Below are 13,654 nucleotides of genomic sequence, written 5' to 3'. Positions count from 1 at the left end.
AAGATGTTGGTCAGAGAGTACAAAGTTCCAGTTAGACAGGTGCAAGATAAGCTTTAGTGATCTATTGCACAGCATTTCTAGTTAAAAATAATGCATTACATATTTTGAAACTGCTAAAAGAGTAGACTGTAAATGTTCTCGCCACAAAAGACTGATAGGTAGGTGAGGAGGTGGATATGCTAATTAGCTTCGTTTAATCATTCCGCATTGTATACGTATATCAAAACATCGTATTGTACCCCATAAATATATATAATTATTATTTGCTTTTTTAAATAAAATAAATTTATAGAGACTGCTGCTTCTGGAAAGATGGAAAGATGGTGTAGTTGTACATTTCCCTATTCTTCCCGCTAAGTACAACTTAAAATTCTAGACACTATGTATAAAACAAACATAAGGCTGGAAGTGGAGAGAAGAAAGTAGACCAACTGGGGACCTCAGAACGACATGGTGGTGAGTTCCTTGGGTTTTGTTTTTGCCTGATATATCCCAAACTTGGAGCTGAAGAAACCAGCCACTGGGGAATGCCAAAATGCACAGGCAAAACGAAACAAAACGAAACAAAACAAGTGAAGAAACAAAGAAATAAACCTACAAAAGCCTGTTCTTCCTAGCCTAAGGATCAGAAAAGAGGCAGCCAAACAAGGCAGAAAATATTTTTCACAATAACTGCTCTACTCCAGTTGAACACCTCAGAAAACTCTGTGGCCCCTTCCCCACTCATGCCAGCAAAGATCTAGTGGGGAGCGTAGACTGCCACATTCATTTCCATGGGCAGAGACGAGGGCCCCTTTGCGCTATCATCTCAGCAGGATTATGTGGAGATCTCCAACATATACCCCCACCAGGCCATAAGGAGACACCCCTCTTTGTCCCTGCTGGGGTGATGTCAGGATTTTCACCACCACTCAGTGTTAAGGATGCCACTCAATCCATGGGCTAAAGAGAAAATCTTCCAGATGTAAATTAGGAGAGCCATTATGGAAAACAGTATGAAGGTTCCTCATAAAGTTAAAATAGAACTACCATATGACCTAGCCTTCCCACTTCTGGGACTATATTCAAAAGCTATGAAATCAGCGTGTCAAAGAGATATCTGCACTCCCATCTTCACCGCGTCACTATTCACAATAGCCAGGATTTACAATGAACCTAAGTGTTCACCAGCGGATTAACGAATAAAGAAAATGTGGTCTATATACACAATGGAATACTGTTCTGCCATATAAAAGAAGGAAATCATGGCGTTTCCAACAACACATGGCGTTTCCATGTGTGGAAGGTGAAAAAGTGGACCTTTGAGAGGTAGCGAGTGGAATGGTGGTTACCAGAGGCTGGAGTTTGGGGGAGTGGGGGAGATGTTGACCAAAGGGTACAAAATTTCAGCTAGACAGGAGGAATAATTTCAAAAGATCTATTCTACACCATGGTGACTATATTTAACAACAATATGCTGTATACTTGAAATTTGCTGAGAGTAGTTTTTAGGTATTCTCACCACACACAAAAAATGCTAAGTATGTGAGGTAATGCATATGATAATTACCTTGGTTTAGCCATTTCGCAGTGTATACTTATTATCAAAACATCATGTTGTACACCACAAATATATACAATTTTTATTGGCCAATTTAAATAAAAAGAATACTGAAGACTAAATCTTCCAGGACTTCAGAAAGTGAATTGAACTGAATGGAAATGATTATAAAACATGTCAACATCTGTGGTGCAAAGCTAAAGCATTGTTGAAAGGAAAATTTATGCCATTAAGTGCTTCCATTAGACCAATGGAAAATTATCAAAGCAGTAATCTATGATGTCACTACACTAAACTAGAAAAAGAGGAGCAAAAGAAGCAGAAGGAAGGAAATGTGAAAGATAGGTAAAATAATCAATGAAATGGAAACCCGAAAAATAATAGAGAAAATCAATAAATAAAAACCGAGGTCTTTAAGAAGACCAATAAAACATACAAAACTCAATAAAGACTGACAAAGTAAGCCTATGATGATTCACTGCCTTTGTGCATATTTACTGAATGACTTTAATAACTATAGTTATGAAACTTTTCATATAGTTGACTCTAGGAAGCTAAGCCCTTATGTTTTCAATATGAATCATACAATGGAAAGAAGAAATAAAAGAAACATCGGACTCTTGATTTAAATCACAACAAAATTTGATTTTTGAACTAACAGCCAGATCCCTGTCTTTCACCATAGAAACTAGTTTCTGCAATGTCTTTCACAATTAACTCAATTTCCTTTCTAAGAGGCAGACATGATACCCAAATAACTGCACTATGAGTTCAATTTTTCATGCTATGAGCGTGTCTTTGCAAATTGGAAAGTTCTTGGAGACAAAATTTCCCATGATTCATGTAATGCTAAAAGTAAGGTAGTTGAAATTTTTCAGACTTTGAATCAATTATTCTTCCATACTGTTAGAAAGGTCTTGTATTACATGGACATTTGAGTGGCGACTTAGGTGAAGGCCTTCTGCATTTTGTAAAATATTATATATGGTCTCATAATTTTCTATTATGCGTTATGTAACTGAGATAACAATACCTTTTTACGATGTCTCCACCAAAAATGTGTGTGTGTGTGTCTGTGTGTGTGTATTCTACAAGATCCAAGCCATTTTTTAGTTGACCAAATTAATAACCTCAGATCCTCTTAATAATTATCATAAACTGCCTTTTTTGCTATTGCTGACCAATTAATTCTAATTTCAGGCAACGAATTTTGTCAATCTGATTAGACTGTTAGAGGGAAAATTCTTATCAAATTCATCATGTATTTGCTTACATTTCTCTTAATATTGTCCAGTTTATTCTCTTTACGTTTCTTTCAACAAAACGAATAAACAGCTTGTGCTCTTTCTCTGCCACAGCAAATGCAACATCAACAACAACGAGGTGGGGGAGGGGGTGAGATGAGCTTTTTTACATCAAAATGCCCACCCATAAAAGCAGAAATGAATTACAGAATTAGAGAAATCACCGTTTTTTAACCAACAAAGTAACAATCAAATCAGGCAAGAGCCCTGAATGAATACTAAGGCCAAGAGGTAAAATTTTTGTTGGAGAGCAGAATATCCGCATGTCATCGAAATATCATGACAGACTACTTATTAATCACAAAGGGAGAGAAGTACCTTCCCAGTGCAGTACTCTGTCTGAAAAATACCTTAGTTAAGTGATAAAACTGATGAATACAAAGAGCATCACCGGTAACTAGAGAAACTGGCGTTAGGAGCCTCCAGATGTGACATAATGTGAACTGCTCATCACCTTCTTAAAATTCGTACCCAAAGTGTCAAACGTAAATATAAACAAGAGGCAAATATCAGGCCAGCCCGTATTGTGGGACACTTTACAAGACAACAGGCCTCGGCTCTGGAAAAAATGTCATCGTCATGGAAGGTTTAAAAAATTGGTTGGGGTACTGTTTGCAATTAGAGGACACTAAAGAGACATGACAACTGTGTGCAGTGTACCTTGCTTGACTGGATTGTTGATCCCCCAAAAAGTCTTTCAAAAGGATATTATTGGGACATTTGGTGAAATTTAAATATGAACTGTATGTGAACTTGGATAATATTACCCCTTCATTGTTACATTTCTTCAATGTGATAATGGCACTGTGGTTTCATAGGAGTACATTCTAGTGTTTAGGAGGTGCATGCTGAAGTAACTGGGTGAAGTGTTTGGAACTGTTACGTGGTTAGGCAAGAAAAAATAATTACTGAGAGATAAAGCAATGAGATAATGTGAATCTAGGCATAAGATTGTTCACTGTGTTACCCCCTCAGCTTTGTGTATTTTCAAAATAAAACGTTGAGGAAAATAGATTCCTCATATTTAGAGTTATGCACTGAAATGTTTACAAGTCAAATAAGATACATTAAGATATCCACGTATGATTTTTGTACTTTTTTGATTTCTGATATTTGCTTGAAAATAATCTGGAGGAGGGGGAGAGGAGAGGATATGTATGAAATGTGATTGGCCATGAGTCGTTAATGGTTGCAGTTGGGAGACGGGTATTTGGAGGTTCCTTATGTTGTCCTCTCTTGTGCTGTCGTTCTCAAAATGTGGTCCCCTACCAGCAGTGTTAGCATCACCAGGGAACTTGTTTGATAAGCAAACTCGGCCGAGCGTGGTGGCTCACGCCTGTAATCCCAGCACTTTGGGAGGCCCAGGCGGGTGGATCACCTGACGTCAGGAGTTCGAGACCAGCCTGACCAACATGGAGAAACCCCGTCTCTACTGAAAATACAAAATTAACCGGGCATGGTGGTGAATGCCTGTAATCCCAGCTACTCGGGAGGCTGAGGCAGGAGAATGGCTTGAACCCAGGTGGCGGAGTTTGCGGTGAGCCGAGATCGCGCCATTGCACTGAAACCTGGGCAACAAGAGCGAAACTCCATCAAAAAAAAAAAAAAAAAGAAAGAAAGAAAAGAAAAACGAAAAGAAAAACAAAAAGAAAAGAAAAGAGAAAAAGCAAAGCAAAGCAAAGAAAAAAAGCAAAGCAAAGCAAAGCAAAGCAAACTCTGGGTCCCACCCCAGATCTTGTCGTCTGAGAATACAGATATGGAGCTCAGAAATCTTTGTTTTATCAAGCCCTCTGGGTGATTCTGATGCAAGCTAGTGTTTTAGGACCACTGCTCTAATGTACCATATACAAAAAAATTAATACACCATAGCTAAGTTACATTTACTACGGGAGAGGAAAGCTGGTTTGACATTAGCAAAGCTGTAACTGGAAGGGGACCCGAGAGAGGTTTGTGTGTTGCTCATATATTTTGTTGCCTGTTCTAGACACTAATTGCATGTGTATATTTAATTTTTGAAAACTCATTAAGAGGCCTGGCTTGGTGGCTCACACCTGTAATCCCAGCACTTTTGTCGGGCGGACTGCTTGGGCCCAGGAGTTCACGATAGCCCGGGCAACATGGAGAAACCCTGTCTCTACAAAATGTACGAAAATTAGCTGGGGATGGTCGTGTGCTTGTAGTCCCAGGTACTTGAGAGGCTGAGGCAGGAGGATTGCTTGAGCCCAGGAGGTGGAGGTTGCAGTGAGCCAAGATCACGACACTGCACTTCAGCAGCCTGGGTGACAGAGTGAGGGGCTGCTTTTTTGTTTCTTCTTTGTTTACAAATCAAATAAAGAAAGCAACCCAAGGAAGGAAGGAAGGAAGGAAGGAAGGAAGGAAGGAAGGAAGGAAGGAAGGAAGGAAGGAAGGGTGGGTGGGTGGGTGGGAGGGAGGGAGGGAGGGAGGAAGGAAGGAGAAAGAGAGAGAGAGAAAGGGAGAAAGAAAGGGTAAGAAAGAAATAAAGAAAGAAAAGAAAAAGAAAGAGATAGAAAACCGATTAAGATATACATTTATGATTTTTTAACCTTTTGGATTGTAAGTTAAACTTTGCTGAAGGTTTTGGAAAAAACCTGGAAGTTACCTAGGCTGGGTATTCTAGAGATAGTGGATTCTCCCATAACTGATCCATACATTCAGTGAAAATGCAGTCCAAATCTGTCACAACCGAGTTTTTGGGAAACTTGAAATTGCATGCTAATTTATGCAGAAGGACAAAAGGCCTAAGACATGCGGGGGTGGAGGTGGTGTGGTGTAGGGAGAGAGGAAGAAGAAAGGAAGGAAGGAAGGAAGGAGGAAAGGAAAGAACGGAAAGGAAAGGAAGGGAAGGGAAAGGAAAGCAAAGAAAAGGAAAGGAAAAGTTAAGGAAAACACAAGGAAACAATATTAATATGGAAATGCTGGCAGCATTCCTTTTAAAATCCGGAAGAACCCAAAGAAGCCCAATTTTGCTGTCGCTATTAGATCTTGTACTAAATTTCCTAGCCAGCACTGTTAAAAAACAAACAGCCAACCAACCAAAAAAACAAAAAATACAAACAAAAAAACCCCATAACTTCAATTCTATTTCTACTATGCATAAACTCACAGATAATCCCAGAACGCCTACTATAGAGTTTAGCATGTTGACAGACTTTAAGATCAAGTCACGTTTATAAAAGTTAAAGGCGTTTCTGTAAACTAGATCCAAATAGAAATTGTCCTTTTAAACAGACATCAAGGACAAGAACAGCAACAATCTACAGCATCTTGGAATAAATACAATAAATGATGTGCAAGATCTAAATAGACAAAAGATGAAACTAAAAACTGAACTGAAAGATTAAAACATTAAAGACCCACGTAAGTGGAGACATCCCAAGTTGGTGAACAGGGAGGCTGAGTATTCTACAGATAGTAGATGCTCCCCCTAACTGATCCATAGATTCAGTGAAAATGCAATCCAAAGCTGTTAGGACTGAGTCTGGGGAGACTTGACATTGCATACTAATTCATGCGGAAGGACAAAAAGGCAAAGAATGGCAAAGAATAGCAAAGATGTGTTTGGAGATGATGAACACCATGCAGGGACTTGCCCTAGCGGATGTCAAGATGTATTATGAAGTGAAAAAATTTAAGACAATTTAGTAGTGGTACAGGAATAGACACATTTATCTGTGGAACATAACAGGGAGTTCATAAACAGAGACACACAAATACGGACGAAAGTGTCTCCAAGCATTGTTCCCTGGGGGTTGCAAAGTCACCACTGATTGGGAGTCCGCGGCATAGAAATATGGATCGATCTTTAATCACATGCTGAATTTTTAAAAGGTAAATTACAGAATACCAAGTACATGAGTTATAAATGCATGCACACAAAATATTTCACACCCAGAGGGAGACTAATCTGGGAAACAAGCCTTGGGGAGCATAAAGCTCAACGATCACTTCAGGATTTCTTGACTGACCTAGTTACAGGGAGCAGGAGAAGCTACCGGGAGGTGATGGGGGCGTGGCCTCAGAACGCGAGCGTCAAGAGATCTCGAGGTTCATTGGTCGCCAGCCACAGCGGCGGGAGGTCGAAGGCAGCGCGAGAGCTCATTGGCCTTTGTGGCAAGGGCGGGAAGGGAAGCAGAAGCTGGATGTTCCCTCAGACCGTCTGACTGGTTCTGACTTGCTGGAGGCTGAGGCAACCACAGGCTGACATCAGAATTAGGTCCTCGTTCTCCACACCTCTTATTTCCTCCCACCCTCCTGAGCCAGATTCCCAACCCCTTCCCCTCTCTGCTACCTCAGCAGTTCCCCCCATCTGCTCCTGATGTCCCATCGCGCCCTCAGCTCTCCCGGAACCCCTTTTGGGAGGACTCCTTGCTCCAGCTCCCTGAGCCCTGGCCTTTGGCCAATGAGGCAGGGCTCATGGGATTGCTTTTGATTCAGAGGTCCGGGAGGGAGTGGATGATTGGGCTTCCTGAGGAAGTGGTGCACTCCAGGGTGGTGGGACTGCGTGTGTGGGGTGGGGTGGGGGTGGGGGGAGATGGTGTGCTCAAGCACAATTATTGAAGTGTGGAGAGGATTATGGAAGATTTTGGGGAGGCTGTGGAGGGAATGTGTGGGTTTGCATGAAAGCAGAAAAGGTGTGTCAGTCCAAGAGAAACACTACTGCACTGAGGAGTTCCCTATTGGCTAGATCAGAACCTGACACTTCATAGGAGGCTCAACAGGTACCTGCTGAATGAAGAATCAAGGGAATCGGCCCGGCCCGGTGGCTCACGCCTGTAATCCCATCACCTTGGGAGGCCAAGGCAGGTGGATCAGCCTGGCCAACATGTGAAACCCCGTCTCTATTAAAAAATACAAAAAATGGCCGGGCGCGGTGGCTCACGCCTGTAATCCTAGCACTTTGGGAGGCCGAGGCGGGCGGATCACGAGGTCAGGAGATCGAGACCATCCTGGCTAACACGGTGAAATCCCGTCTCTACCAAAAATACAAAAATATTAGCCGGGCGTGATGGCCGGCGCCTGTAGTCCCAGCTACGCGGGAGGCTGAGGCAGGAGAATGGCGTGAACCCGGGAGGCGGAGCTTGCAGTGAGCCGAGATTGTGCCACTGCACTCCCGCCTGGGCGACAGAGCGAGACTCCGTCTAAAAAAAAAAAAATACAAAAAATTAGCCAGGCGTGGTGGCAGGCAACTGTAATCCCAGCTACTCGGGAGGATGAGGCGGGAGAATCACTTGAACCCGGGAGGCAGAGGTTGCAGTGAGCCGAGATCACACCATTGCACTCCAGCCTGGGTAACGAGAGTGAAACTCCGTCTCAAAAAAAAAAAAAAAAAAAAAAAAGAATCAAGGGGATGCATGAAGGGATGAATGAAATTAGTAACTGAAAGAGGGCCAGGGATCCAGGAGAACAATACGATTTCATGGGATACAAGAGGGAAATCAGCTCAAAGGGGGAGCAAGGGAATAATTAAGTGTAAGGTGGAGTACAAGAAAAAAATCAGCATGAATCAGCGTGAAATGTGAGGGGAAAATTGAATATAGGGCATAGAAGAGACTGACAATGGAATTGAGTGCTGGTGGCACAAAATCCTGTGTGGGGAGTGAATGAATGCAGGAGGTTCGGAAGAGAATTGGTGAAGTGGATGCCAGGAATAATACTTGGGTTTGGCAGAGTGCAGGATGATACACAAGAAGTGGGTGTAGTAATGGTGGAAGAAGGCACGGGAGTGCATGTGCATGCCTGAAAGTGGGGTCTATGGTGAAGTGATGGTAAGCAAGGAGAATAAAGACTGCATTGAATGGGTATGGGATCCATTCCAAGAGTTTCTTGGGAAGGGGCTATGTGTGAGTGGGGCTTCTGGGAAGGAGGCAACATGAGCAAGGAGGTCGCAGTGAAGGTTGGTGAAAACCATGGGAGAAGAAGGGGAGGGAAGGCAATCTGATTCCAGCGGTGAGAAGGATGGAGAAGGAGCATTCAGCCACCTCAGATAGGGTTTTCCAAGGGCAGAGGAAGTACGTTGGGGGTAGGGAATCACGTGGCCATTCTGACCTCCGCTCCTGACCCTAGAAGCATGGATCCCATGTGTCTGAACCTCCATTTCCCTATGGATGTACTGAGGACAAATAAATACCTGCTGCCCCCTGCTGCCCCTCTGACTCTGAATGCACCACAGGGCGTCAGACTGGAGCCCCATGGGGGACTGAACTTGGCCCCAGAAGAGCTATAGGTTGCTGTGACCGCTGCCACAACCATGGTATCACTGCCCAAAATCAGGGGCCACAAGCATTTCTGCCGCTTCCAGGCCTGCGAGTGTCACAGTTGTGCCCTCTTCTCATGAGTATGGTGTCTGAGATGCGGAGGGGCCAGACCTCCTCTAAATGGGACTAATCTTAGCCCTGCAATCCTTTACTTCAGAGAACACCTCAGGGTCTTGCCTGCTGTGAGTGCCTTGAGGAGGGAGCAGCGGGCACGATCAAAGAGACACCTGGCTCAAGGACCAATAAGGAGTATGGCTGCCCCTCCCAAAGCTCCCATCCGTGTCAGGAATTTGACCATCAGAGCAGGAGCCCTCAGTGAGTGTTTCTGGCAAGGGAGGGAGCCAGAGTTTGGGTGGAGGAAGCATGAGTAGTTCTGTCACCAGTCCTGTCACAGAATTGCAGTGCGACCTGGGGCAAGTTGCTCCCTGGACCTTAGTATGCCCAGGTGCAAAATGTCACCAATGTTATCTACCAAGTGTTTGTAGGAAGGAGAGAGCTGGGGGACAGGGCAATCGAAGAGCTCCATGGTGAGATGAGACCTGAGACTGGAGGGGGGGTGAAGTGGGGTGGGGTTGGGGGAAAGACTCACCAAAGCTGTTTCTGGTCTTTCACAGCTGGGAAGGAGAACAACATGCTGCAGCCCGAGACCCACATCTTCACAGCCCCCGAGGAGGTAAGGAGAGTCGGTGACCAGTCGGGCAGGCTCCCACCCAGCCACTGTCCAGACATCTTTCACCGTGTCCCAAGGACATGGGTTTCATCTCCAATCCTATCACCAGCTCACCATGTGACCTTGGGAAATATCACTTCTCCTCCCTGGGCCTCAGTTTCCCCAGTTGCAAAATGAAAGGCAAGACTGGCTGGTCTTCAAGGTCTTCGGAGCTCTGACATTCTAGGCTCCTATCCTCATCCTAAAACATGTCCACACCTCCTCTCTCCATGGCCGGCCTGGTGCCTGACTGCAACCTGTGCTCTCTGCCCCTGCAGGGGAGCTCCCAAGGGGCTCTGCTGCTTGGCCAGGCCCCAGAACCTTTGTCTCTGCCCTGTACTCCAGTGACCTTGGAGCAGCAACTGGTTTCTCCTTCTGGGGATCCCCACAGGGCCCCTGCCCTGCCCAGCATGTGAGTAGCGTGAGGACCATGGAGCAGGTTGTGTCTTGTGTGCCTAACCTTGTCCTTGATGCCATGGGAGATGTAGGAGGAAGAGGGGGAGGAGGAGGAGGAGGGGGAGGGGGAGGAGGAGCAGGAGGAGGAGGAGGTGGAGGGGGAGGAGGAGCAGGAGGAGGAGGAGGAGGTGGAGGGGGAGGAGGAGCAGGAGGAGGAGGAGGAGCAGGAGGAGGAGGAGGAGCAGGAGGAGGAGGAGCAGGAGGAGGAGGAGGAGGAGGAGGAGGGAGAGGAGGAGGAGGAGGAGGAGGGAGAGGAGGAGGAGGAGAAGGAGGAGGAGGGCAAGGCAGCATCTAATACTAACGGGCGAGGACAGGGCTCTCCTAGCTTTGCTATTTTCTATTTGTGAGACTTTGGACAAGTGACTTTATGTGTCTGAACCTCCATTTCCCTGTGGGTGTACTGAGGACAATATTCTATACCCATAGCATTGAAAAGAGAACTGGCACAAGGCCTGCCACATAGTAGGGCTTCAACAAATGGGGGTAGTTATGCCACATGAAACAGGTGGATGGGATAGAAGGTCCTGCTGAAAGGTGGGGTCCGTGCTGGCGAGGGCCACAGAGGCCCAGGGCAAAGCCCAGAGGCCATTAGAGAAAGCTTCCTGGAGACCCTTCAAGACCCATGGGGACTGGGCAATATGGAAGTGAGAACCAGCCCCTGAACAGGGACGGTAATCACATCTCTCCAAGTGTTTTGCAAATTAAAACACGGACACCTGTAATTTCCCATGATTTTCACCATCGCCCTGGGAGGAAAGAGCTGGTAGGAATAAGCGTCCCTGTCAGGAAAAAGAGGTATGGAAAAGAAACCTGGCCAAGCAGGAGAAGGGATTTGCCCCAGCCACAATGACTAATGGTCCAGCAGGCATTGGGATTCTCACATCCAGATATTGCAAAATCCTGCCCCTCTTTCTGTCTACTGGTAGTATGTGTCCGCCAGCGGCTTTAATCCCCTGGCCTCTCCTTTCCTTGTTTCTAGATGCTCAACTCTGATCCTCCAGCCCTGTGCCACCCTTGACCCTCTTCTACTGCAGCCACAGGTCCTGGGAAAGTAGTGGGGTCCAGAACCCTGGGAGGGGCGGAGTTTAGTGGATGGGAAGAGCAGAAGGCCTTGGTGGGGGTGGGGGAGGAGGTTGAGGGAACAGGGGGCTGAAGGGGCACTTGTCGTATTGGGAAGAGGTGTAGTTTCCCAGTGCCTATTCTCTCATGCACTTTCCTTTGCAGGTCCCCAAAGTCTCTGACCAGGCTTTGGTTTCTGCCCACTCAGAGTGGCAGCGGAAGCTAGAGGCCGCTGAGGCTCTGCTGACTCTGAGAAACTCTGCCCAGGCCCCTCCTGACTCCATCTCCCTGCACCAGCCTTGCAACCCACCAGGTAGCCTGCTCCCTGAAAGGAGAACACAGGGTGGGAATAGCTGGGGAATGGGGGTCTTTGTGGTAAGCAGGTTCTAACTGAAAAATCAGAGTCAGTAAGTTGAATCTCCTTGGGGCCAGGCACCCAAGCTCCTCAGTATGACTCCCGAGATGGTAGTTGAGGGCTATTTAGTGAATCTTCGGTTTATTGAGCTTTGTGCGCAACAGCAAGCGTTCAGTGCCCTGATGTCAAGAAAGAAGGAAGCTGAGGCCCTGAGAGTGGCAGGGACTTGCCCTCTCTGATATGCATGCAGCATATCAAGTGGAAGAACCGGCCCTCTTGACTTTCAGCCCAGGGTCTATGCTCAGCCGCCTGTGGCCTACTGTGGTCTGGGGAGGACATACAGAGGTGATAAAGGGCTTGGTCTGGAAGGAGGTCTGGTCTCTGCCTTCCGGGAGCTTCCAATCTAGATGTGGAGCCTGGATGCCCTTGCAAGCTGTGTTCTGTGGCCAAATTTTAACGATGTGCCCAGAGTGGAGGGGCTGGAGGAGCTCCGAGGGGGGATAAACAACTGGGGAGGCTGGGAGGGAAGGCTAGGCATTCCCAGATCCAAATGGTGAATGGAGCATGGTGTGTCAGTGAAGAAACACCCCTGGAGGGACTGCTGGAACAGAAAGGGATGAGGCTGGAGAGGATACCAATCACAGAGGTCTGACAGGTCAGGCTTAGGAGGCTGGACCTGCAACTGTGGGTAGTGAGGAGCCAGAGAACGTTTTCTGAGCTAGGGAGAACAATTTCAGAGACCCTGAGCTTGACAAAAAGAGTTGTGGTGGCTTTGATGGAAGGACTGGGGGAGGCAAGATGGGAGCTGGGGAAATCAGAGAGGAAGAGGTCTATGCAACAGTCCAGGTGACAAATCTTTGGTTGGGCGGGACGCACAAAAAGAGTAGATCTGGAAGGGGATGTGGATGTGACCTGGCTCTGGCCCCTTCCTTTCTGTCCACAGCTCCTGCTGGAGATAAAGGATTCCAGCCTCCCAGCCCCTCTCTCCGCCCCAGGCCAGCCAGCTCCATCTCGCTGCCTATTGGACATCTGGGATGCATCTCCCTCTTGAGCTAGGAACCCAGAGGAGGAGGCCTCAATAGAGCACTGCCTATTTGGTATCCAGTTTCTGAATGTGCAAAATGGTTAACGTCCAAAACGCTTAACATCTTTTTTTAAAGCCTTCAGGTGTTTTATAAGCTTTTTATTATATGGGGCAATTCCTTGGCTGAGGGTGGATATTCTTGTACCTCTATCCCTTACTCTTTTGGATGCTGGGGCCTTTTTCTGTCTCATAAAGACAGGATTGTGCAATCTAAGTTGATCAGTCTCTCAGTGGGGTTCTGTGTGAGTTCATATGCCAGAGTTTTTATTCGTCTTGTGATTGCTGACATACCTGTGCACTCATGTGTATACCCATGCATGTGGAAACATGAAGATGTTTTCACTTTGTGTCTAGGTTTATGTACGTGAGCAAATAATAAACCGTTGTTGTTATAAGGCACTGTGATATACGGGTCGTTTGTTACCACAGTATAACCCAGACTATCGCGACTCTAACCGATTTGTTCAATTCATGTTTCAAAGTGAGAATCACCTTATCCAATAACTGGGATTTCCTAACATGGCTAGATAAGAAAATGGTAGAGGAAAAAGAGTAGGGTGTTTATTCATTGAGCAATTAAGTACCTACCCTCTGCCTGGCATAGACTGTTTCCAGTTGCCCAGAGGGCCATAAGTGGCAATGCCTGTAGGATCAAGCAGATCATGTAAATGAGTAGAGCAGGCCCGATGGGCTCTGGCCAAACTGACAGTGTATGCTCTGCGTAAGTGGGCAGCGGCTGCTTGGCTCCAGGCAATTGTTGCCATGCAGGGATAGCGACTCATGGTGGCCAAACTGACTGTTTTTTCAAGAGAAGATGGAATTCTAGATTTCTATATAAAATCACTCAACTTGTAAACGTTGGCTCGGGTTTC

At 46.0% G+C, this 13,654-nt stretch overlaps 1 protein-coding gene across 5 annotated transcripts in view; it reads left to right on the top strand.

The window, feature by feature from the left end:
- LOC129052956 (doublesex- and mab-3-related transcription factor C1) overlaps positions 1-13,198 on the top strand; it is a 71,772-nt gene extending 58,574 nt beyond the window's left edge. For 2 of the 5 annotated variants that reach the window (XM_054544724.2, XM_054544722.1), the window contains exons 2-7: positions 9,277-9,434; positions 9,734-9,792; positions 10,107-10,240; positions 11,264-11,324; positions 11,509-11,656; positions 12,642-13,198. In XM_054544724.2, the coding sequence (XP_054400699.1) occupies positions 9,371-9,434; positions 9,734-9,792; positions 10,107-10,240; positions 11,264-11,324; positions 11,509-11,656; positions 12,642-12,754 (579 nt within the window). In that variant the 5' untranslated portion in view covers positions 9,277-9,370 and the 3' untranslated portion in view covers positions 12,755-13,198. Of the gene's footprint in view, positions 1-6,975; positions 7,079-9,276; positions 9,435-9,733; positions 9,793-10,106; positions 10,241-11,263; positions 11,325-11,508; positions 11,657-12,641 lie in introns of those variants that run through there. The other 3 variants (XM_054544723.2, XM_063721196.1, XM_054544721.1) reach the window with 2 other exon arrangements.
- Positions 13,199-13,654: the final 456 nt, after the last annotated feature.

This window comes from Pongo abelii, chromosome X (assembly GCF_028885655.2).
Source record: "Pongo abelii isolate AG06213 chromosome X, NHGRI_mPonAbe1-v2.0_pri, whole genome shotgun sequence".
NCBI classification, from domain to species: Eukaryota; Metazoa; Chordata; class Mammalia; order Primates; family Hominidae; genus Pongo; species Pongo abelii.
Note: the sequence above shows the minus strand (reverse complement) of the source record. Positions and strands in the feature narration are given on the sequence as shown.